The sequence below is a fragment of the Silene latifolia genome, chromosome 2 (assembly GCF_048544455.1).
Source record: "Silene latifolia isolate original U9 population chromosome 2, ASM4854445v1, whole genome shotgun sequence".
NCBI lineage: Eukaryota > Viridiplantae > Streptophyta > Magnoliopsida > Caryophyllales > Caryophyllaceae > Silene > Silene latifolia.
The window spans coordinates 61,733,980-61,761,396 of record NC_133527.1 but is presented as its reverse complement, the minus strand read 5'-3'; the positions used below and the strand labels follow the sequence as shown (position 1 = coordinate 61,761,396).

At 38.5% G+C, this 27,417-nt stretch overlaps 1 protein-coding gene across 1 annotated transcript; it reads left to right on the top strand.

The window, feature by feature from the left end:
• The first annotated feature begins 8,630 nt into the window (after positions 1-8,630).
• LOC141640874 (uncharacterized) lies at positions 8,631-9,404 on the top strand. Its single transcript, XM_074449553.1, has 2 exons — positions 8,631-8,961; positions 9,082-9,404. Exons 1-2 carry the CDS (start codon positions 8,631-8,633, stop codon positions 9,402-9,404), a joined length of 654 nt encoding a protein of 217 aa, XP_074305654.1.
• Positions 9,405-27,417: the final 18,013 nt, after the last annotated feature.

Genomic DNA, 27,417 nt, shown 5'->3' with positions numbered 1-27,417 from the left:
GGCAGGACGCGTCGTTCCTGTTGGTATGCCATCTTATATTCATATGATTGAGATTAACCATGCAAGTTTCAGAACTTAGGTACTAGATACTGGTTGTGGTTCTCATCTGTGTAATCATTTGCAGGGCCTAAAGAACATCATACCTCTCGAAAAGGGTGATGTGGACCTGCGAGTCGGGAATGGAGCACGAGTTGCTACTGCCTCGAAGGGAACATATGTAATCCAACTCCCTAGTGGTTTTGAGTTAATTTTAAATAACTGTTACTATGTACCCAGTTTATCTAAGAATATTATTTCTGTTTCCGTACTTGCTAAAGACGGTTTTACATTTTCAATAAAGGATAATAGTTGTATTTTCTCTTTTAATGAAATGATTTATGGCAAAGCAGTTTCCATGAATGGAATTTATATCTTAGATCAAACCACGAAAGTATTACACATGAATAATAAGAAATTAAAGGTTGGTGACAAAGATCAAACTTATCTATGGCATTGTCGAATGGGACACATAAATGAGAAACGCGTAAAGAAACTCGTCGATAATGGGACTATTCCCTCATTGATTTTTCGCATATGGCACGTGTGAATCATGTCTCATTGGCAAGATGACTCGAATTTCCTTCAAAGGTGTTGGAATGCGCGCTAGTGACCTATTAGGACTCATACATACGGGCGTATGTGGACCTATGTCAATTACCGCTAGAGATGGCTATAGATATTTTATCACTTTCACGGACGATTTGAGTAGATACGGATATGTCTACTTAATGAAGCATAAAAGTGAGTCCTTTGGGAAATTCAAGGAATACCAGAATAGGGTACAGAACCAACTGGGTAGAAAGATTAAAGCACTCCGTTCAGATCGGGGTGGCGAATATCTTTCAAATGAGTTTGATCAACACCGAAAAGATCGTGGAATCGCTCTACGATTAACTCCACTGGAACACCTCAATTAAATGGTGTGTCCGAACAGAGAAATCGAACCTTACTTGGTATGGTTCGATCCATGATGAGTCACACCGTAGTGCCTGATTCATTATGGGGTTATGCTCTTTTGTCAGCTGCTCTTATACTTAACCGAAGTCCGTCTAAAGCTGTCGACAAGACTCCATATGAAATGTGGAAGGAACGGTACCTAACTTGTCCTTTATTCGGGTTTGGGGCTGCGAGGCTTATGTCAAGTGGAGACACGAGGATAAGCTCGGCCCGCGATCGGTCAAGACATACTTTATAGGTTATCCAAAAGGAACATTTTGTCATTACTTCTATTCGCCTACCGAACATCGAGTTTTGTTACGGCTAGTGCGACGTTCTTAGAGAAAGAATTTCTCGAGAACAAGACGAGTAATAGAACCTTCGAGCTGTCGGAGGTTCCAGAACCAACAACCGAGGAACAGATGGAGGAAGTTGTACCTCCAACTGATGATACGGTTAATATTCCTGAGGAACCTAGGAGGTCGGGTAGAGACTCTCATCCTCCGAACAGATACATTGGTATGGTCGAGAAGAATGACGTTTTACTTCTAGAAAGTAATGAACCCGAAACCTATAAAGGTGCTATGGGCTGTTCTGACTCAAAGCTATGGCTCGAAGCCATGCAATCCGAGATGGACTCCATGTATGAGAATAACGTATGGGATCTAGTTGATTTACCTAATAAGGTAAAACCTCTACAGTGCAAATGGCTTTACAAAATAAAGCAGCGTAGACGCGCGCGCAACAGAGATATCTATAAGGCATGACTTGTGGCAAAAGGTTTCACTTAAGTGCAAGGATTGCATTATGATGAGATTTTTGCACCTGTAGTCATGCTACGTTCCATTCGGATAATCTTAGCGATTGCCGCATTTCATGATTATGAGATTTCGCAAATAGATGTAAAAACCGCCTTCTTAAACGGTTATTTGGAGGAAGAGTTGTACATGGTGCAACCCGAAGGTTTCATAGATCCTAAACATCCTAAGAAAGTATGCAAGCTTAAGCATTCCATTTATGGACTTAAGCAAGCTTCTCGGAGTTGGAATCATCCTTTCGACCAAGTGATAAAAGAGTATGGTTTCACTCGATCAGTCGAAGAACCATGCTTATATATCAAGTCGAGTGGGAGCAAGATTGTATTCTTGATATTGTATGTCGATGACATACTCTTGATTGGGAATGACATTCCTCTCCTATCTTCGGTTAAATAATGGTTGAAGAACCATTTCCAGATGAAAGATCTGGGTGAGGCACAACGTATTTTGGGAATCCGTATCTACCGAGATAGATCACGACAGACGTTATCACTTAGTCAGGAGTCTTATTTGAATAAGGTTCTTGAGAGGTTTAGCATGACCAACTCCAAGAAGGGGAACCTTCCTATGACGACTGGGATGCAGTTGAGCAAGTCTCTGTCACCCACGACGCCTGAAGGGGTTGAACACATGAGTCGTATTCCTTATGCATCTGCAATAGGATCGATCATGTATGCCATGATATGCACACGTCCGGACGTGGCACATGCATTGAGTATGACAAGTCGGTACCAAAAGAATCCAGGTACCTACGGAGGACTAAGGATTGGGTATTGACTTATGGAGGAGATACTAAGCTATGCGCAACCGATTCGCAGATGGTAGCTTCCAAACGGATCTCAGTCCGGTTCGTCTTCACTCTTAGTGTGTTGTAGCAGATTCTACTACTGAGCCATTGAAATATGATAAGCATTGAGGGCACGTTATTTCCATGAGAATTAAACGTGTACCTGAGTTATAGTAGTTGATTATGAATTCGATACGTTATTTTTTTCATATACTATTTATAACTACATCGGTTTTATAATATTTTGTTTTTCATGTGGATTGTACTGACAACATTGAACGCCACAAAGTGAACTGAATTACATTATATTTGTTTTGGTCCGTAATCGCCAATGTGAGCTGATAACTCCGGCTATTATATTGTGCAGTCGATTGATGGTGGGTTCAACGAGCCATAAGTCAAACGGTTGTCGATCGATTACTGAGATACGAGATTATGACGATACCTCGTAGGACAACTTTTTGTGACAACGTAATGGAGTCCTAAATGTTTAATAACATCCGGTGCCAGGTCGTGGATAGGACATCCATTGTGTTCCTAGAGTCGATTCTTTTGACTATCAACTGTCTCTTGAGATTAAGACAGTCTTTGGGTGACTTTAGTTTCTTTCTCACAGTCTACCGTAACTGGGGCTAAGTAGATTTTTTCTGGGTCATTTCATACTGTGCTTATATCTGCAGGATTTGAGTTGAGGAAAATATCCATCCCTTATTAGGTATAGTTATTTCTCAGGGCCACTCGAGGAGTTGTAACTGAAATGCATGGCCATGCTCGAATGTTGATTCGTTTATCAGTTAAGTTACTCTCTAGTCGGGAAAACCACTCTTGATACTGATCGCTTGTAAAATACGACCTTTGTGAATTCAGATTTGCAAATTGTTTTACATTGAGTGGGAGAAATTTTATAGGATATGAGAATCGGTTATCGCACATACACTTGTGAAGACAAGTGGGAGTTTGTTGGAGCTTGTGTCCTCCACAAATTAGTGTGATAACATTTGTAAATCTCTTACAGGTTCACAAGGGTATACTTCGTATATTTAATCAGTTGATTAACGTTTACCTAATAACGGTTGGCTTGCTAGAAAGTTTGACGTTATTATCATACAGATGGCGGTGATCAACTGGTCCCTAAAGGTCACACCTATAGGACGTATTTGAGAAATGTTGTTATAGAAATATAATTACATTGATGCCCAAAATGACTAAAAAGTTAGTCAATGTGTTGATGAGATAATTATTTAATGAAAATTAAATAATATTAAGTTGAGACGAATTAACTGTCAATTCGTAAAATAAATATAATAAGTTATATTTAATTAAATATATATATAATGTTAGCTTGGACGAATTAATCTGTTAATTCGTAATTAAATATAATCAGTTGTATTTAATATCAACAAGCTGAATGTGTCATAGTGGTAATAGTGAGGGTACACATACCAAGAGGTCATGGGTTCGATCCTCACTAGATGACAATTCAACACATATTATATATTTTTGGAAAGACCAAAAATAAGGAAATTTTTATTCCTTATTTCGGTCAACGATTCGAAAATTAGGAGAGTTATTTCTTTCCTAATTGATTTCGGATTTCGGTCTATATAAAAAGAAAGGTAGAGAATTATTTCGAACCTAATACTTTTTCTGACCTTGCCTCCTCTTTCTCATCACAAGAACACAAAGACAATAAAATTTTACAGAAAATTTTAGATTGATTTCTAGCATAATCAAAGGGTATATCTCAGATCGTCTTGGGTGCAACCAATAGGCGAATACCTACTTTGGTATTGTTCTTAGGCCATATTTTCTAGGACAGGAGGTTAATTCTAAATCTTTTTACTTATGTTTATGTATTTTATTTTATGACCTTAGATCATCTTCTTTAAATCGTTATAATCCTTCTAAATTAAGGGGAAGTATACAGATTATTTCCCACAGCTTGGTGGGCAATTCGTGAACTTAACTTTGATCCTAAGTTGTGTGGTCAGAACCGTTTATTGCAGCTAGATGAACTGGAGGAGTTTAGACTAAATGCCTATGATAGCTCACGCATCTACAAAGAGAAGACGAAGAGATGGCACGACAAACGGATCATACCTCGAGAATTTAATGCCGGGCAGAAAGTGTTGCTGTTTAATGCCCGGCTACGTTTATTTCCTGGCAAGTTGAAGTCTAGGTGGAGTGGCCCTTATACAGTGACAGCTGTCACTAAATTCGGGTCCGTGGAGTTAGAAAATTCCGAGGGAAATAGGTTCAAGGTAAATAGGCAATATGTGAAGCATTACCATGAAGCAAATGATGCAGACAACCGTGTTGAAGTCTTATACTTCGACAATCCTGATGAGCCAGCTAATTGAAGCTAGAAAGGTCGTGCGAGACCTCTTAAACCTGCGCTTTCCGGGAGGCAACCCGGACTATTTTATTGTACTTTTGTTTGAACCTATTATTTCTTTTTATGTTGTGTGTTTAAACTTTATACGCTGAAATTTTGCCGCTTGATTTAGTCTTGTACTCCTTTAGTGCGTTTTTGTAGGTGAAAAGGTCCGATCGAGTGATTTTTCTACTCGATCGAACACTTTGGTTGGAATATCTACTCGATCGAGCATCTGCTGCTCTCGATCGAAGCCCTACAAATCCAATTTCCTCGATCGAGCTTCATATTTCCTCGATCAAACACCTATGGCACCCTAGTCGCTCGATCAAACCTCTTTGTTATTCTCGATCGAGTACTTGCGTGACTTTGCTGCTACTTTTCACCTGCTGTGATGCTACGCAGTTATCTGTGACCTCTCATATTCATGGTCGGTTTGGGGAGGTCCCTCCTTTACGTTGTCCTGTAAGCTTTCCGACTCCCATTATCCTTTTCTCTTTAGTTTGCATTTCTTTCCCTATTTTTGGTACAATGAGGACATTGTACGGTTTGGTTTGGGGAGGTATGCATCCATATCTGTGTCTGCATGTTTTGTTGAATTTTCGTTTGCATGTTTATTTATTTTCGCATGCATTGTTGTTTTAATTCAAAAATACATAAAATATAAAATTTCACGTTTATTATTGCATTTCGGTTGAGTCGGAACGATTGAACTTTGACGCTACTGTGAGTCCCTTTACCCTTACCCTGCATATTCTTGATATTCTGTTGGCAGGGTAATGTGCATAATCTACAAGTTTTTGTTTCTCTCTTATTTGAATGAATAGACTTGACTCATTTATTGGCAAGCTACATTTACGTTATAAGGTTAGAGCTTCATAAACTGGTGACATTCATGACCTGTTTCACATAGGATGTGAGTAGTACTCTCTATAAGGCATGTAACATCAATTTGCATAAACATGAATTCATTCTGCTTGATGCCTGTACGCATTCGGTCTGTGGTTGGTGACACATGTTAGGAGAGGCAGTTCCCTTTATTTTATTCTACCCATGAGCTCCACATAGCCAAAATGCCCATTTTGTCCTATATAGCTACAATTTATAACTTTGCCTACCCTAGCCGAGCTAGTAATAGTAGCTGTTTGGAATATTTTATTGCAGTTTGGTTACATATCTGATTTGAGAGGACGGTGGAAATGTTGAAGGGAATGAAAAGAAGAAAAATATGAAAGAGAAAAATTTGTTGTGAAAAGAAAAAAAAACGAAAAAAAGAGTTGAAAAATGAAAAAAAAGAAAAAGAAAGATTATGAAAAGTCATGACCCGAAAGCTTATTATGTTGTGATTTATGTTCCCATGTTCTATTTGTATCTTATGGGGAGTTAATAATTTTATGGAGATTAATGAGTTTTGTGCTGCAACTTAGCACCATGTTGTATTGATTGATTGAATATGAAGTTGGGATGTGTTTTTAGTTTGGACACGTTGTTGCTAGCTTGGCTGCTAACTCCACACTTCCAAATTCATTATAGCCCCTTCTTACCCATTACCTCACTTACTCAAATGTATGTCCTCGGCATGTGTCTTGGTCATTAGTTGGTTGGAATGCGTATGTACGGATTGTAGAGATTTTATTCATGTTAAACTGCATGAATGTTCTTATAGGTCGAGGTAGGTGAGTGTCTTTACTTCTTTCTATCTCCTGCTTATATACTCACCCTGTGCCTAATTTGTGTGATGAGCGACCCGTGAGAGTCCGATATTTACGAGTCTTGCAAAATCGACGGCTCGGTAGTTTGAAACATTGATTTAATTCGTTTGCACTTACCATTTGCCATTTTGTTAGTTGTTGTATTAAACTGGTTTGGGTGAGTGATTTGTAGCTGATGAGTTGATCCTGTTCTGTTAGTTGTCTTTAGTTGCATTCATAGTTTGCTTGGGGACAAGCAAAAGTTTGGTTTGGGGAGATTTGATGCGTGTATTTTATATAAGGTTTCTACCTCATTTTTACACGCATTTTCGTGCTATTTATGTGCCGTATAGCTACAAATGCCCCCGAATAGTCTACTTTGGTTTATCTTATGTAAATTGCAGGTACGAACCAGAAAGGAGCAAAAACGTGCCTAAAGTTGTCCCATCTGCATGCATTTTTGGAGAATAAGGAATCGGGGCCCGGAATCCATCACTTAGAGACGCGTGAACTGACCTCGGAAGGTACCAAGGAGTCCATATGCGCTAATATAGCTCGATCGACCAGTTTTGCTACACTATATGGTCGATCGAATGCTTTATCCATCAAGAATCACTCGTTCGAGTTGTTTTGCTACTTGATTGAAATGGCTAATATAAGGAGTACTCGATCGAACTCCAGTTTCATTCGATCGAGAGGAATTACAAGATTAGTCCTCAATCGAGTGGTTTCATTTCACTCGATCGAGAGACTTTGCACTCTATGCATGTTTTTTGCCTAATTTCGAGTTGGGCTTTGTAATTAGATATAAGCTAGGTTAGTAGGATGTCGACTACTTCTTCTTCTTCGGGGGGAGACTTCGATACTCTCTTCTCTCTACTCTGAATACTCTTCTCTTCTTTTAGAACCCTAATTTTGGATTGGAATCATTTTTGTAATTGGTATTTTTACTCTTCTATTAATCTTAATCCTTTATTGCTTTCTCTTCCTTAATCTATAATTGTTATCATTAATCTTTCTTTGTTCTTCCTATCATGTTTAATCTTTATTGCTTGTGTATGATTGTTGTTTTTTCAATGATAATGCATAGCTAATTCTCCCTTGCTAAGACATAGGGGAGCTATATATTAAGGAGATTGTAAAATAAGTAATTAGGTTTTATGTGAATTTAATCTATGTTGTTAATCGCTACATTTAACTGTTCTTGCCTAATTGAGTCGACGCAATTAGTTAATAAATTACAGTAAACATTGACCTAAATTGGAAGATTGGAAAGGGTGAGACCTGTAGCGAACATTAGGGCACTTTAGTGAGGGCGGAAGCTAAGCTATTAGTGTTTTAGGGCGAATTGAGACCGGAAGGAGATATTCATTGTCCCATAGACTACACTTGCATTAACCTGAAACCTTAGATTGCATTACTAGAGAATCATGGTGAACTGGCTGTTTTAGCTGTTTTCTCTCTACTTGTTTACTCTCCATTCATTTGCCATCTTTTTCTCTTACGACCTTTTTAGTTTAGAACAAACAATCAAACCCCCAAAGAACTGGTTACCTCGACAGACTTAGTTAAAGCTGACATTTTCCCATCTCCCTATGGAGATCGACCCTACTTACTGCTAGCTTCTGTTACTATATTTAGGTATTTATTTTTGGTACAGAAACGACAGTATCAGAGGCACTCTTTGTTGACTGTCATGAGTAACAAGGTCCTTGGGTTTGAGTTCATGAAGGAGATGTATAAAGAGGATCCTGATTTCTCTGAGGAATAGATCACTCATACAGAAGGAGGACCAATCCAGGGAAGGAAATATCTGGTCCAAGAGAGTTTTCTATTTCATGGCAACAAACTGTGTATGCTAAGGGGATCTTACAGGGATTTGTTGATCAGGGAAGTCCATTCAGGAGGACTAGGTAGACATTTTGGGGTCCAGAAAACCTTAGAGATTTTACAAGATCAATTTTACTGGCCAAGAATGATAGGTGATGTTCAGGCAGTCCTTAGAAGGACCCTACACTCCACTGCCTGTCCCTAAAAGGCCATGGGAAGATGTGAGACTTGATTTCTTTGTGGCCCTGCCAAGAACACAGAGAGGGAAGGATTCAGTTATGATAGCTGTGAATAGGTTTAATAAAATGGTTCACTTTGTAGCCTATAAGAAGACTGAGGATGCTGCCAGTGTTGCTGAGCTATATCTCAAAGAAATTTTGAGACTCCATGGGATTCCTAAGATAATTTTCTCAAAGAGAGACACCAAGTTCATGAGTTATTTCTGGAAAACCCTATGGAAGTTCCTGAAGACAAAGATCTTGTTCAGTACTTCCCACCACCCACAAACAGATGGCTAAACTGAGGTCACCAACAAAACTTTGGGGAGAATATTAAGGTGTCTAGTCAGCAATACTTTGAAAGATTGGGATCTAAAGCTAACTGCAGCTGAACTTGCATTCAACAGAGCGCCCTCCATTGCTACTGGTCACAGTTCTTTTGAGGTAGTATATGGGATTAATTTACTAATGCCCTTGGACTTGTCTTCTTTCCCAAGGGAAGAACTGAATCCAGATGCTAAGAAGACAGCTGAACAAATGCTGAAGTTACATGAGTCTGTAAGGAAGAAAATTGAGAGGTCCACTGAACTGTACAAGAAGCAATCCAAAAAGCCTAGAAAAAAGAAAGAATTTGAGGCAGGAGATCTGGTATGGCTGCACCTCAGGAAAAAAATGATTTCCATCAAAAAGAAAGAACAAGCTTATGCCTAGAGCAGATGGACCATTTGAGGTCTTGGAGAGAATTGGTCCAAATGCTTAGAAAATTGACTTGCCAGGGGACTATGGGGTTCATGGAACGTTCAATGTGGTTGATCTCAGTCCATTTTATGAAGATTCTGAGGGAGAGGAGGACCCGGGCTTGAGGACAAGCCCTATTCAACCGGGGGGGGGAGGGGTTTGCAGTAGGAGCCGATAACCAGGTCCCTGATCAATTGAGGGGAGGCCAGGGACAACTTAGCCATAGCCTCACCTTGCCAGGGCATGGCCTAGGATCACCAGGCACAGGCCAGGCCACAACAGTCCCAGCAAACCAGATTCAGGCTAACAACAATGATCAGGCAACATCAACTGTCAGTCCAAGTTCATCAGTTCGCAAGTGCACGATTAAGCTAACCATAAGCTACCACCTTGTCCAGCTCAGTCTTTATTCAACTAAGATTAAATCAACCCTAGGGAGCCAAGCATAATTCCCAAGGCTTTTCACTAGAAAATCAAACTGAAAAGCAAGTTGCAGGAAGGGTAAATCAGAGAAAGTAGAATTGCCATTTTTTGCCAAAAAAGGGAAAAACTATTAACAAAGGACTTTGTGCCTATTGTAGCATTGATTAGATAACACCTAGAGCAAAAGATGGTGCCTGAGCCAAAGCCAATTGACCTTCACACAATCAGCCAAAGAAATGCAGCAGTCAATGAGCAGCCTGTCACTATCATGCCTGCAGCTCTTTTGTTTTGCTCAGTTTTCTTTAATTCCTTTTGTATCCCTGTGGCTTACACTGCAACAGTAAATAAATTGGGATTTACACCCTCAGACTTACATGTTTGACAAAGCGAGATTAACTAAGTTATCGTATTAGTGATTCCTTGACTCGATATAATATGAAATTTCCCTTTAAAGAGGATTTAAAACAAGTTGATTGAGTTGATTAAAGTGTAGTGGTCAAATTGGTCGGTCATGCAAAGGTGACTAGAACTCAGAATGATCTAAGCTTATGTGGTCACAAGGAACAAGCACGTAGGCGTCAAAAAGCAAGAGCGCGGTCTTAGAATGCAAAGGGAGAAGAGAAGGGCGGACACTCGCGTGAAGAATATGTGAGGCAGATGCCTCTATTTATACTAATCACACGGAGGAATTATGGTAAAAGTAGAAATAGCAAAGAAATCCGTAGGAAATATGGAAACTGGAGAAAAGGCAGCTCAGGAAGAGGCGCAGCAGGAACTGCGACCTTTCCAAGAGGCACAATACCTGCTGCGCTTTCTCTTGGACAGTTTCCTTCTTAGCAAGAAAGATTTCCGCGGTTGATTTTAGGAATTAGGGAAGATGTTAGATTCTTTATTCCGCATGGTATATATTTTTGTGACAATAGATAAAATTTAGGAATATTACTCCGGAAAATTCTAGAATATTCTAACTCGGGTTTTTGACGGTTCAGAAAATGGAAGCGGTTTTTGACCCTGACTCCAAAGGAACTCTAATTACTGTCAAAACGATCGTAACGGCACGTAGATGACGACCATGAGGTTGAATCGACTGTTTGACCTATCACGTGTTGGCGAACTTAAGAAACGTCATAAATCGCTCCACATAATCAGACATGCGACCCAATCATCACTGGGTGGTTGGCGGGAGGTGCAGAAACAAGGTGTTTACAGAGCCCCCACTTTGACTGAGTCTTGGACAAGGCAAAAGTCAAAGTATAGCCTCCAGGTCCATCCCGAACATTACAACCCGAAGACTATGGCGATGCGAGGCGGCTTAAGGGGTCTGAGCCAAGGACCTGTCGTCGGGAATATTTTAGAGTCTGTCGACTAGAGGGGAGGGTTGTTTATGTAAGATCATAGATCCTAATTAGACTCTCTAATTAAAAACAAATTATCTCATAATTTTATGTTTTGGTGATCTATGTAACATGCATGCAACATAAAAGCTTTGTGGACAAGGCCCTCGGGAACTGCGTCCGCGGGATCCACACCAGGCATAATCGACTCGAGGTTCTTTCGAATCGAATTAAGACATATTAGAGTCGCCACCAAGTTTTTTGGGAACTTGGAACCGTTCAAGTCAACTTTACACCTTTCATCGAAAAGCATAAAGCCAATCGACTACGAGTGATTAAAGATAAAGACTTGTACCCTATATCACTCGATTAGAATGACTCTCGTAATCCAATGGTATTTAGACGGATCCACAAACCATAGATCTTGAGTAAGGGGTGAGGGTACGTGTTGGGAAGCCCATAAGGACACCCAACCCCGCCCGTCGATAACGGCCTCTACTAAGTCAAGTGTCGGATTTCAAACAAGGTCATAGCTACTGCGATGTATGATATGCAAACGTTGTTTTAACCCTAACATGTGACAACAATTTCTATATCGTTTTAGATGCAACTAAACTAACTTTGTCAAAGTTGTAATTTAGCATGTGGGTTGATTGATCTAACAACATGTAAAGCAAACAAACAAGGCTTAAGGGGGAATGGGGGAGCCGTTGGGATCTACCTATTACAAACCAGGCATTTCATGCCGACACAACGATAAATAAATTACAACTCGATCTAATTACAATTGCTACATACAACTCAAAACACGACACAAAACACACGGCCATTGGGCCTTGAAAACCGTGCACATGAGGGTGGCCCACGGCTCACATGACCCACGGTCCTTGGGTCACTCCTCGTAATGCGTGCTCGCGCTTAATCTCATCGAATTAGACATAAGGCTACGCACCAAAGCATGCATTAGCATAAACCGGGCCATGTTGCTTTCGACAACATGCGGTTTACTACGCTCCTACAAGCATTGGGGAACAACCGTCTAACCAAACAAGACCAAGGTTTTTGAAAAGGTTTTGACTCAATAAAATAAAGCTAACTTGAAAAAAATACAACTCAATAACAAACGATAAAATACAAACAATGAAACAACGAGGAAACAAACGGTATAAAAACAAAACGAGAAAGGTAAATAAAACGGCCACCTCACGGCCCAAACCCACGGCAACCTCACGGCCAAGACAAGGCCAACCTAGTTCCTAAGTTAGATTCATTGATTAGATCGAGTGATTGCGAAAAGGGATAAGAAACAAGTTAGAAAACGAGTTAAAAACGATGTCGATTGATTGTCGCGCAAGGGTGCATTCTACACGGCCTAAAGGGTCTAATTAGGTCAAATTTGCTAATTAATTTACCTCATCGAGTGTCAATAAGAAGGTGCTAATCACGCACTCTTATACTAGCGAGAAATTAGGTGAAAGAGTGGGATGCATTCAATTATTTACAGAATCGTCGATTGATTTTATAACTTACGTCGAAGCCACCTATCGCGTCTAATTAGGTTATTAAATTAAATTAATGTTATCTAAATATGTCATAGGTTAACAATCAGAGGTTAAACTAACATGCAACGGGTCCTAGGGTCTGTCGATTTGGCCGAAACAGTAAAGGGGTCGAAAGCGATGAAAGTTAGATAATTGTTTTATTTATGCCCTACTTTGAACACGAGGATATGTAAATGAGACGGGGGTGTACGACCGACTGATGTAGCGGTTTCTTTTCCCATCTCAAGTCAACGCGGGTGTTCATGGTGGTACTTTAACTCATACTCGGACTAACTAGTTTCATAGTTAATTTAAAACAATCGATAAACAAACGAAAAAACAAACAAAAGCAAGACAATAAAAAACGAGCATAAAACAAACGAAACAAAAGGGAGAAGAGGAGGATTTGATGCACCCTCAACCTACATGTATCGTTGACACCGTCTTGGGTCGTAATCGATGGTAGATTTTATCTCGAGAGGCCGTCGTCGACGAAGAATAAAGCAAACACGCGTTTTGGAAACTTTCTGGACAGCGATTTTCAAACGATGATATCTCCCTCGTTTCACGACGAAAATTCGATTTAAAAGATGTTTTGAAAACTAGAAAGAGAGGAGAACAGGAATATTAAAGCAACCCCTGCTCGTTTTGGGTTATTAGGCACGAAAAATGAGCACAAACAGAACTGGACAGACAAGAGTAAACCGCGAAAACAGAGTGTTATTTCACTCTGTTTTTCGAGGGATCTCGTGTACTCTCAAGGGCAATTTGGCTCGTAAATCTTTGTCTAATGTGTAGATGGATGTTATGTGGTTAATTAGGAACAAGAAACTCGAATTTTTATGGAGTTTTGATGGAGGAACGAAAGGGTTTTCGAAGAGGACACACAAACAGTTTCAGTTTGTGTGTCGGTTTTGTTTAGGGTTTTTGGGAGGCAATTAGGGTTTGTTTCTGAGGTTTAAAGCTTGTGGGTGATGGTAGGATGTATGGAGAACTTAGAGGAATCAATGTATGGTGAAGGGGTCGTATTTATAAGGAGTTAAAGTAGGGTAAAAGAGAGGAAGAGGCAGTCGGGCCTGTTGAGCATAGCTGCTGTCCAGCAGCTTTTGGGGGGCTTTCTAGGGTTCGTATGGGGGGTTTTCTTGGTGGTTAAGGTAAGGTAATATGGGTAGGATACTAGGGTATGGGTTAGGGTTAATGGGCACGGGTTTTGGTGGTGTTTGGAGCGAGTTTTGGGCTCGGGATTGAGCTGCAAAACAGGGGGGGCTGCTTTGTGTATGCGGGCTGTTTGGGGGTGATTTGGGACGTGATTTGGGCCATAGATATGGGGTTCGAACTGGGGTTGGATGGGTAGAGGCTTAGGTTGGTTAGTGTACTCGAGATTCGTGCCAATTCGTAAAGAAAACGGGCTCAAAAACCGAGCTATAATCGAGCTCCAAAACACGCGTTCAAAACGAGCTTTTTTCGATTTTTAAATCGATTTTTCAAATCGATTAACACATTAAAATAAATGACTTTTCAAATCAAATATACTCATTTTCAAATCAAATATTTATTTTATTTTCAATAAAATAAACTTGAGAAAATAAATTCAAAATAAAATAAAATAAATTGAATTCACCTAAAAAAACATTTAATTTAAATATCATTTAAATTAATAAAATACTTCGTCGACAACGCTCGTTCTACATCGTAAAACGAACCCAAATAATGACAAATGACAACTAATAAATACATGTGTCCTATCATCATCGGGTGTTTGTCGGGTTCTCTATAAATTCCAATATCGACGGATACGGGTATCTACAAGCTTATTAACTAAACATTAAGGAAATACAATTTTCTTACATTGATTTGATGGTGAATATGAGCACAATTAAGATCTCCTACCTTGATTGTTCTTGTGCTAATGAAAGATGGAAGATCCTCCTTTACCAAATCTTCAAATTAGAAGATCTCCTTCAAAAAGCACCCAAGAACAAATACCCAATAATCTAACAAATATTAACTAGATATTTTCTTAGAAATACCCTTGATAATATGTAAAATATAACTAACACTCTTAGTAAGTATTTTAGATTACTAAAATTCTTAGTAAAATGATTTCTATTAATTTTAGAGAGATAAACAATTTTTTGTTCTTCACATGCAAATGTTCAAGTAGTGAAAAATGAACAAATAAAAGTGTATATGGAATAGAGAAAAAGATAAATAGGAAAGAACAAAAAGCATATATGTAATCATCATGTTTCATGCACAATTACACATACAATTACACGGTCCAATGTCCCATTTCCGGTCCATTTTGTTTCTAATATTTGGCGCACAAATACGTGTAATTTTACATTAAACATCGTTTTATGTTTAAATGCTTCCCGATTAATTTTGTCCAAAATACTCCGTAAATACACGTGTACCGCTATACATATTATTTACGTACTAATATTAATCACATTAATCAATTAGTACCATTTTAGTGAATTAACAACTAATTAACTAAAACCCATCTCATAAAATTTATTATTCAATTCTCGCATAATTAAATAATAACTGCCGCGCCTCGAGTTCGTAACTCGAAATCTCTCTAAAAAGGATCGACTAACCTTTTAGTCAATAAATCAAGGGATTAAATAAATTGTATCTGATACAATTGATTAGTTTTCAATTGGGGTTTGTTCCTTTAGGTGTGACCGAAAGGGGTCAGTTGATCACCGCCATCACACGACAATAACGTCAAACTCTAGTCAGCCAACCGTTATTGATTTACGTTAGTCAACTGACGAGGATCATAAAATAAATATCTTGATGATATTCCGTTAATGAGCTTTATGATGTAAACGCACTATTTTAGAGGACACTAACTCCAACAATCTCCCACTTGTCTGACACAAGGTGTGCGCTACCAATTGTCTTGTCCATTTTAATTTCCAATCAATGCAAGGTGTCTTTCAGGTCGCACTTGTACTTGATCATATCGCGAGTGGTTTTCTCGATAGGAAGTGTGACTACAAGACCGGAAAAATATGCCATTGATTACTTCCGAGCGTGGCCACGCATTTATAGTCACAACTCCTCGAGTGGCCTTGAGATATCGTAACCCAACGTGGGTGGACAATTCCTATATGCCCTATCTATCTTTGCAAAATACAGATCACCATGACTCAGAAGATGTCCTTTGGCCTCCTTTCACGGCACGACCTAGGACAAAAACCAAAGTCACTCTAAAACTGCACTGACTTTTGATAATAGTCTCCAGTCAAAAGAATCGACTCATAGGAACATCTTAGAGATCCCTGCCACGACCAAGCGTCTATAATAGAACTAAGGGACTCTCTAAATGGTCACTGTCCGGCAAAGTGTCACACACTCTGCCTATGTAATCGACTAGTCATCACGTATGACCTCATGGTGTTGAACTCCCATCAACCGACTTATAATCTAGTCAATCCGAGACGTCACCTGATTGATTGACTAGGGACAAAATATAATGTTCATCTTATTCACTTGAATGGTGTTCAACATTGTCTACAAAACTTATTCAGATAAACAAGGTATTATAAATTTAGTCACACTAAATAAAAGAATTCATAAAATAATGCTTAAACAATGAATGCGATTATCATATATATAAAAAGTGATACAATATCCAATTATTACATATCCATAATCTAAAGAAATTTTGGTACTCGCACTACTACAAATCCAGGCAACTACAACGCCCCTTTAACAACGATTATTCACGAAAATCACAATAGACGTTGTAGAATATATGGCGCGAATTTTACTAAAATCAATTACAACGGGTATGGTTATAAAAACCGTTGTTATTAGTTTTAACAACGGGTCACACATGCACAACCGTTGTTAATAATTTGGCGCAAAATTGGCGCAAAGTTAGTGAAAAGTAATTACAACGGTTACTTTTTTAACCCGTTGTTAAAACATATTTCACAACGGGTGTTTTTTACAACCGTTGTTAAAACATATTTCACAACGGTTGTTGTTTAATAACCGTTGTCAATACATTCCATACTATAAACCACACAAACGAAGTTTGTGCATGACCACAAAACACAACCCTTAATACACAAACACAAACACAGCAGAGAAACAAACACAAAACACACACTTTCTCTTTCTCTCTTTCTCTCTTTCTCATCGTCGCTTTATCTTCTCGCCGTCCTTTGTTGATTTCATCGTCTCTTACGTTCTGTATTTATCAGGTAAATCTCGCCAAATCACCGTTAGTTTCATCATCATTATTTTCTTTTTCTATTTTTTTTTTTGCATGTATGTGTTTTTATCGACCATTATGTTATTTGTTTAAGTATTGTTCGCATAATTAGTTAGTAAAACAATGAAGAAGCAAGATGAAGAAGCAAGATAAACATAATTAATATATATATATATATATATATATATATATATATATATATATATATAAATACATAAATTAAAAAAAAAAATACATATATAAAAATGCAATTCTTATATTTTCATAGAGGATCTTATTCCGCTCTATCGTATCCGTCCTCTCCTCCTTGGCTATTTGGAGGTTCCGTTCAGCAGATTACTATATCGTCATATAGCCGCAATCTTTGCTCCGTCAAGCCATCTTCTTTGGCGTGCTTGGTGCGGATCGAGCATCTGCAAGGTAGCTCTGAAACTTTCCTCAATATGGAGGAACCGGCGGATGAAGTGGTTGTTGTTCTCGATCATGGTAAGAGTCTTAAGGATGAAATCATTCATTTTGTTGGAGTTTTTGGAGTTTGTTTTGAAAGATTAAGTAGAGTTTGTTTTAGCAGTTAGGGTTTGGAGATGTATATATTGAGATAATGGAAATGTTAGTTGAGATAATGCAATGTATTTATACTAAGCAATGTGTGGGTTGAGTTGTTTTTTAATTAATATATATGTTAGGAAGTTGTGCCATAATCATCATCATTTCTCTCAATGCTGCTTCAAATCTTATTACTAACCCTTCTCATTCCATATTGTCCGTTCATATGCACAAAGTGATGTCGGTAATAATGCATGCATCGAATTCTAACGGGCCGTAATTATGCATGCATCTAGTAATATTTAATTTAATTTTTTTTTTATTTTTTAAGAACAAACAACAACGGTTATTTACAAGCAACCCGTTGTCTTTAGTTATAACAACGATTTTGTATATTAAAACCCGTTGTTATAACTTTCCCCTCAAAATTGAGTCACACTTTCCACAACGGGTTTTTATACATAAAACCGTTGTTTAATAGTTTTAACAACGGTTTCCTTAAGAAAACCAACCGTTGTTAAAACCTTCTACAACGGACGCTTTAACAACGTCCGCCTTTTTATATAACAACGGTTTTTGACCGTTGTTATAGCCTGTATTTGTAGTAGTGTCGTCTCAATCCCATTGTGATGACATGACCATCATGCTTAGCCTTTGATAAAGGCTTGGTTAAAGGATCAGCAATATTATCGTGTGTCCCAAACTTACAAATGTCTATTTCCTTCCTTTCCACATAATCTCTAATTACATGGTATTTCCTTTCAATGTGTCTAGATTTATTACTAGACTTCGGCTCTTTAGCTTGAAAAATAGCCCCACTGTTATCACAATATAGAGTGATCGGATCTTTTGCGGAATGGACTACTCCTAGTCCCTCCATCAATTGCCGAATCCAAACAACTTCCTTTGCAGCCTCAGACGCTGCAAGGTACTCAGCCTCTGTTGTAGAATCCGCGGTAACACTTTGCTTGAAGCTCGTCCAACAAATAGCTCCTCCATTTAGCATAAACACATAGCCGGATTGGGATTTCATATCATCCCGATCGGTTTGGAAACTTGTGTCCGTGTAACCTCTTACACGCAACTCAGTTTCTCCTCAAAACACTAAGAACGAATCCTTAGTCCTTCTCAAGTACTTAAGGATGTTCTTTACGGCTATCCAGTGACTCTCACCGGGCTTGGCTTGATAACGACTTGTCATGCTCAAGGCATACGCAACGTCGGGCGAGTACAAATCATAGCATATATGATAGACCCAACAGCGGAAGCATAAGGGACGGTCTTCATGTGTTTAATATCCTTAGGGGTAGTGGGAGACTGTTACTTGCTCAAAGTAATCCCTTGGCCTATAGGTAGAAATCCTCTTTTAGAGTCTTTCATATTGAACCGGTCAAGAACTTTGTCAATATAAGCTTCTTGACTCAATGCTAGTATCCATTTGGACCTATCTCTATAGATCCGAATACCCAAGATTCATTGTGCCTCTCCCAAGTCCTTCATCTGGAAGTGATTCCCTAGCCACTCCTTAACGGACGTGAGTGATGGAATATCTTTCCCGATGAGCAATATGTCATCCACATATAGGACAAGGAATGCAACCTTACTCCCACTAAACTTCATGTACAAACACGGTTCTTCAACACTTCTAGTGAAACCGTATTGTTTAATAACATGATGATCAAAGCGATGATTCCAACTCCGAGATGCTTGCTTAAGACCATAGATGGACTTCTTGAGTTTACACACCTTCTTAGGGTTAGATGTATCCACAAAACCGTTAGGTTGTGTCATCTACACTTCCTCTTCTAGAATCCCATTCAAGAAGGCGGTTTTGACATCTATTTGCCAAATCTCATAATCATGAAACGCGGCAACCGCTAAGATTATCCTAATAGACCGAATCATAGCGACTGGAGTGAAGGTTTCGTCATAGTGTAAACCATGAACTTGGGTGAAACCTTTTGCCACCAATCTAGCTTTGTAAACTTCTATATGTTTATCCACGCCGAGCTTAATTTTGTATATCCATTTACACTGAAGGGGTCGCACTCCCTCAGGTAAATCCACCAAGTCTCATACTTGGTTCTCGTACATGAAATCCATTTCGGACCGCATGGCTTCTAGTCAATGCGAGGAGTCGGGGCTAGATATGGCCGATTGTAGGTAATGGGTTCATTACTTTTCAAAAGTAATAAAACACCATCCTCTTCGATGTTGCCAAGGTAGCGGTCAGGTGGATTAGAATCCGACTTGACTTTCTAGGAACAAATACCGTTTCAGAGGAGGAGGGAACGTTATCCTCCACGTTCTCGTCTACCTCATTCTCGATTTGTGGCTCTCGAACTTCGTCAAGTTCAAATTTTCTCCCACTCTGTCTTCTAGAAATAATTTTTTTTTTCTAGGAAGACAGCATCACGAGCCACAAACACTTTGTTCTCGTTTTTATTGTAGAAGTACTAGCCACATGTTTCCATTGGATATCCTACAAAATGACATTTGTCAGACTTGGGTGCAAGTTTATTGTCAAACTTGATCTTGACGTACGCTTCGCAACCCCAAATGTGCATGAATGACAAATGAGGGACTTTCCCTGTCCATATCTCATATGGAGTCTTATCGACAGCTTTAGTCGGGCTTCGATTTAGTGAAAATATTGCAGACAAGATGGCAAAACCCCAAAACGAATCAGGAAGCTCGGTTAGACTCATCATAGACCGAACCATATCTAATAAAGTTCGGTTTCTCCTTTCGGCCACACCATTTAATTGTGGTGTGCAAGGAGGAGTCCATTGTGATACTATACCATAATCTTTTAGGTGTGAATCAAATTCAGAATTTAGGTATTCACCAACACGATCGGATCGTAGGGTCTTAATCTTTTTATCCAATTGGTCCTCTACTTCATTCTAAAACTCTTTGAATTTGTCAAAAGCTTCATTCTTGTTCTTCATCAAGTAGATATACCCATATCTACTCAAATCATCAGTAAAAGTAATGAAGTAGTGAAAACCTCCTCTAGCGGTGATGATTAATGGTTCACACACATCCGTATGTATGAGAGTCAAAACCTTACTTGCTCGTGTCCCTTTTCCCGCAAAAGGTGCATGAGTCATCTTGCCTAAAAGGCAAGACTCGCATATACCATAAGATTCAAAATCAAATGGTTTGAGCACTTTTGATGAAGCAAGTCTCTTAATGCGTCTTTCATTTATGTGACCTAAACGACAATGCCAAAGGTAGGATTCATTTGGATCACCCGTTTTGAGCTTTTTAGTTTCCACATGATAAACGTCATTAACATCATTTAAAACATAAATACCTCCAATTGAAATGGCCTTGCCATAAACTAAATCATTCAACGAAAAAGTACAACAATTGTCCTTAATCATGAAACAAAAGCCTTCCGCGTCTAACGCGGAAATGGAGATGATGTTCTTGGTTAAAGTTGGTACAAAATAACACTTATTTAAAAACAACTCTAAACCACTAGCTAAAGTGAGCACATAGGTCCCCACGGAAACGGCCGCTACTCTAGCTCCATTGACCATGCAGAGATCAACATCACTTTTTGCTAGAGCTCGCACGTCCCTTAAACCCTGCAAATGATTACAAAGGTGAGAGCCACATCCGGTATATAATACCCAAGTAGAAGTGCAAGCATAATTAACGTCTATCACATAGAGAGAGGAAATCATACCAATAGGCGCCACACGCCCTTCCTTGAGGTCCTCCAAGTATTGGGGGCAACTCCTCCTATAATGCCCCTTCCCATTACAATGGAAACATTTGGCCTCGGAGAGTTTGACATTCTTTGCCTTGGGTTTTCCATTCTCAATGGCTTTCCCCTTTCCCTTGTCTTGTTTCTTTGACGATTTCTTAAATTGGGACTTTTCTTTCCCTTTTCCCTTCCTAACTTCAAGGGACATGTTCTTTAACTTCATAGTGAGAACATCCCCTTTCTCACTCCCAGTAGCTTCCATATCCCTCTCCGCTTGGGTGAGGAGAGCATGAATTTCATGATAACTCTTATCTATGCCATTAATGTTATAGTTTACCCTAAAGTGGGCAAACATGGTAGGAAGTGTAGGGATTCATTAATCTAATATGTTTACATATTCATAGTATGAAGATTTAATTTAGTCATAAAATAAAAATGGATCTTATGCATGCAAAACTATTATAAAGTATAAGAAGAAAAATCAATTCTTACATTGATTATTTTGGATAAATGGGCACTAGTAAGTTCTCCTTCTTACTAGATCTTGAGCTTTCCAAAATGGAAGAATAAGATTCAAGTTTAGAATCTCTCCTAAGGAGTTATACCCAAGGAATACCCTTAAATATTTTAATTAATATAAGACTAGTTATTAATTAAAACAAGCTTAAAATAACACAAATTGGAGATTTTGTTCTCTTGTATTTCGGTCAAGAGAGGAGTATTGTGTGAGTTTTTATTTCTCTAAGGTTTTTCACAAAAGGTAGAGAAGAGAGAATTTTTCTTACACTAGAAAAATAGTAAAGTAGTGAATGAATAATAGAGGAATCCATTGGATTCCTCTTAGTGGAAAAACCAGTGGGGGTAGGCTAAAGGGGAGCCAATGCATGGTCTTGTTCTTCTCAAGATGAGATTAGGCATGCAAGGCTAGATATTAGGCTTAATCATTATGTTTCCATTTAAAAATAAAACACAATATTAACCCTAAACCCCTCCATAATTTCGGTACACTAGGATCAAATGGGTAGTCCATTTTATTTTGTCATTTGTCAATTTTGTCAGATGTTACATGTTACATGACATGTCACAATGCAATGTATTTTTAACATATTAAAAATCAACATATTAATAAAATATGTCACATATAAAATTAACTAGTAATTCTTAATTACTTGTACCAAGATGGTTTATCAAATTATAAATTTACAAAAACTTGAATTTATAATAAATTATTCAATCCGTTTCAATTGTTTCGTAAACAATAATTTAATCTAAGTAATAAAACAATTCGATTACTTAGACCGTATCTCATTTAATCGATTTACAATGAGTCACGTTAATTTTACTCACAAAATAATCCGTCAATTTTAAGCAATTTAATTAACTCGTATCGACATACGATTAATTAAATGATCAATTAATAGTATTACCCTATAGGTATGACCTCAGGGTATCAACTGATCACCAATGTCGCACGACAGTAATGTCAAACTCTAGTCAGCCAATCATTACCGATATGTGTGGACCGGTTGACTGTAAAAAAATACTTTCCCTCTTGTATTCTTAGATATGAGATTTAAATATGTGATCATCATGATCGACAATTGTGATCGCATTATTGTCGGGGACACTTACTCCAACAGGAAGTGAGTGGAGGATTCGATCCACCACAAGAGTTTTAGGAATTTTACACCCTAGACGCTCTAGGATGTCAACATATTCGACCATTTTTAGTACATGGGGACCAACCTTTTGGCTCCTCTCAAGCTTTGCTTCAAAGAAGCGTGCCGCTGCTTCGTATTAGCGGACTTTGGGTGTTTGTGAAAACATAGTAGTCATACGAGTGAATATCTCGTACGCATTCAAAGAAATGTATAAAAGCTTGAGATTTGGGGACATCAAACATATCAACACATTTTTGATATCATTGGACATCCTCATATAGTCATCATAGGCGGTCCGCACCGCCGATGAAGCCCTTGCACTGGGCTCGATGGGAGGGGCATCGGTCAAGTAAGAAAGTACGTTGTCGGACAATGCGGCGCTTTTGATGTTGGATTCCCATTCAAAAAAGTTACTACCGTCATCTTTTAAGGTACATTTGTCCATTACGGACCTTAGTCATGAATCTTTGCCTAGTGGAGTAGTCGATGGAGTTGATGAAGTTGCCATTGCGAATTAAAATGCTACAACAAACAAGGAAATATTAGCATTCATTGTTTTAAAATTTACTTGTGAAACAAGTTTAACAAGTTTTAACATTTATATAACGATGTCCCACTAAATTATATAAATGATTCCAAGATCCGTTTTTAAACAAAAATGAGCATCGCTTGGGCGAAACATCCCATAATTGTGTAAATTCGGTAAGTCAACGTTTGACTAATTCTACCTCTAGAACTGTTGGTCGACGGATTTCCTTAAATCCATCTACTGGCCTCGGAACACAAGACCATCTTAATATCCCGTTGAGTCCAACCAAATTTGGCGCGTGATAACCTTTTATCACCCTACTTACTCGAGATAAAAAGAGAACACCCCGCTTGGGCAAGCGTGGCTCTAATGAACAAGGGATTAATAGGTGTTACTAATTGGTAAGGCTAATCTCAATTTTAGTTATGTGAGAGATATTGTCAATTTGGTCATAAATTCCCTATAAGTGAACTAAGTCGGTGAATGTAAATGACGTGAATTGACAACCACAAAAATAATATGCTTGTGAATGGCAATTTTGACATGCGCGGAAAAATAAAAGCAAGCAAGCATATGAATAATCCTAGTGTAACCACCTAGTTAAAAAATAACTAGACTATTACATATCGGAAACCAACTCCTTGGTCCCTTGCCTCTTCATTCCAAAAGTGGCTCCTTCTTGTGGGATTTGGAACACCTTTCCAAAAATAGACTCCGTCTCGTTGTAAATCCGTCTTTTAGAAACGCCTGTAAAAATAAATATTACAATCAAATTACATAGCTATTCCTATTATACATTAATTAATAAAACAAATAAAACTATTAATTAATTACAAACCGACAATACGAGATCGTATTTAAATTATAAACAAATCGTTATTCTCATTCATTTCGGGTAATAACGATTAAAATAACTAGGTCATACTAGGTACAATAAAATAGATACTTTAAATAAATGACATTCATTCATTCAACATAAATATATATGCTTAAAAATGCGGTAAAATGATGCCAAAATTGCCCTATCTAACAATCGTTGGTATCTTGCTCGGTTTTGTGGATTTAATCGATTTTTAACTTGTTAAAAATCAATATTTAACACTTAAGTCTCATTTAAGTCCAAACTAATTGTCCAAACTGCTTTGGACCTCAAATATTAGTCCTCAATAATTTGATGATGAATAATTAGTTTGATTTGGTGTTTTTTTTTTGGTGTAATGTGAGTATTATATATATCATATCAAAACAAATAATTACATGAGGTTCAAGGATCGAATCCTACTAGGAACATATCAAGCTAACATCATACTTTGCAACCATAGTAGATCAGAATGGTCTACTAGAGCCTTACATTTCATTTTAATCCTTCTCCTAATGTCTTCCTCTATTCGAGCAGCAGCAACTTCAGGTCTAACTAACCAAGCATTGACCCTGGCATTGTTTCTTTGGAACCAAATAGTGTAACAGTAAGCATTGAACATGGCCACCCTGAATTTCCATTGCATAGTATTCCTGCTAGCAGCACTCAGAGTGTCTACTGTAGGGAAACTACCTCCAAACCAATGCAACAAGCACGTCTGAATTTTGACAGCATACACACAGTCCACAAATAGATGCTCCATCTGTTTCGATTTTGTCGTGGCACAAGTATACACCAGTCATCTGTACAACAGCCAATCCTAAACAATTTACTCTTCACATTCATGCCTTCATTCATCCTCATCCAGGTAGTCAAGGAGTGTTTAGGAACATTCCAATTATTCCATACCAAATAAGTCCAGTTCAGGGAAGGATTTGCAGGGGTAAGCCAAGCATACCCTTCCTTGATAGTATATCCTTTTGAGCTCATTACCCATTTATTATCATGATATCCATGTTTGAGCCTCTCTTTTACTTTACAAACATTTTTCCAAACCCAAGTTGCATTAGCAGGGAGGGAGTAGTTATGCCAGTGTTGCTCTTTGATATACACATCACTGATCCATTTAATCCATAACCTATCTGCTTTGCAATAGATCCAGTTGACCAGCTTTCCCACTGTGGCAATATTCCATATATCAGCTTTCTTTATCCCTAATCCTCCCTCCTTTTTAGGCAAAGTAACTTTGTCCCAAGCTACAAGAGGGACTCTATGGTAGTCAGCTGAGCCATCCCACAGGAAATTCCTGCAAATGGCCATAATATGATTGATGATGGATTTAGGGATAATGAACATTTGGGCCCAATAGTTTTGAAGGGTATTGAGAACAACATTGATGAGAGTCACCCTGCCAGCATATGATAGTTTTTTAGCTCCCAGGCCTCTGATCCTTGCCACCATCTTTTCAGTTAGGGCAGTACATTCTTTCTTGGTGAGCCTACCTGCTTTAATAGGTACTCCCAGGTACCTGAAAGGCATGGTGCCCTCCCTGAAACCTGTAACCTGTTTGATACCCTCTCTAATGTCCTCAGGAACTCCATTGAAAAAAAGTTCAGACTTGGAATTATTCATGGCTAGACCCGATGCCTTTGAAAAAGAAGAGAAAGCTCTCATGAGAAGCCAAATGGACTGTGGTTTACCCTTGCAAAAGAGAAGTAAGTCATCAGCAAACATGAGGTGAGTGAGCTTCAGGTTCTTGCATAAAGGATGGTACTGGAATGGCCATCTATCAGTTGCAAATTTTATCAATCTGGTTAAGTACTCCATGCATATGGTAAAAAGAAGTGGAGATATTGGGTCTCCCTGCCTGAGACCCCTTTGTCCTTGAAAATATCCAAAATTATTCCCATTCAAAGACAGAGTAAAAGAAGTAGACCTCACACATTGCATTACCAGCTGTATGAAGTGAGAGGGAAATTTGAGTCCATGAATCATTTGCTCAACAAAATCCCACTCAACTGTATCATATGCTTTCTGTAAATCAATTTTGAAAAGGCATCTAGGAGTGACAGCTTTCCTGGAATACATATGAATGATGTCTTGACATATGAGCACATTTTCAATGATGGACCTACCCTTGATAAAGGCACCTTGATTCTCATGGATTATATCAGACAAAACTGTGGCCATCCTGTTGCAGAGCAGTTTTGATATCACTTTGTACAACAAGTTACAACAGGCTATAGGTCTGAAATGGCTAACAGCTGTAGGTCTGTCACACTTAGGGATTAGGGTGATATTAGTAGCATTCATCTGTGTGAGCAGACTGCCAGTAGTGAAGAAATCCAGTATAGCACTACACACCTCATCCCCAACAATGTCCCATGAATCCTTGAAGAATCCATTGGTATAACCATCAGGTCCAGGAGCCTTATCCTTAGGAATTGAGAAAACTGCACTCTTGATTTCTTCATTAGTGACTGGAGATAATAAGGTACTACAATGCTGATCACTGCAAAAAGAACCAGTCTGCAGCACCTCCATTCTCACTTGTTCAGTCTCCTTTTTACTGCCTAGCAGACCCTGATAAAACCTCAGGAAAGCATTCTGAATGCTGACAGTATCAGTACACAGTGTACCATACTGGTCTTCAATCTGCACTATCTTGTTTCTTAAGCATCTTTTCTGAATAACATTGTGAAAATAGGCAGTATTGCTATCCCCTTCATCAATCCACTGAGTCTTAGCTTTTTGCTGTAAAAAGCTATCCCTAGCTTTAGTCCAGAATCTCATATTTTCCATAGCCTGCAATTCAAGAGCAATTAGATCAGGGTTATCATAATTATCCTGAATTTGCAATTGTATTTCCTAAAGATAGTGACTGGCTTTGCTAGCATTGAGTTCAACTTCTGAGAAACATTCCTTGTTAAGATTTTTGAGGCCTCCTTTTAGAGCTTTCAACTTCTTAACCACCCTAAACATCTTAGTACCATCAATCTGCTGACTCCAATAACTCTTTACTGTGTCAAGAAAATGTGGGGCATCACTCCACATATTAAAGTACTTAAAGCTATTGGCTCTCCTTCCATCCAATTTCACATTTCTAACAATGCAAGGAGTATGGTCCATGAGCCCTTCCGG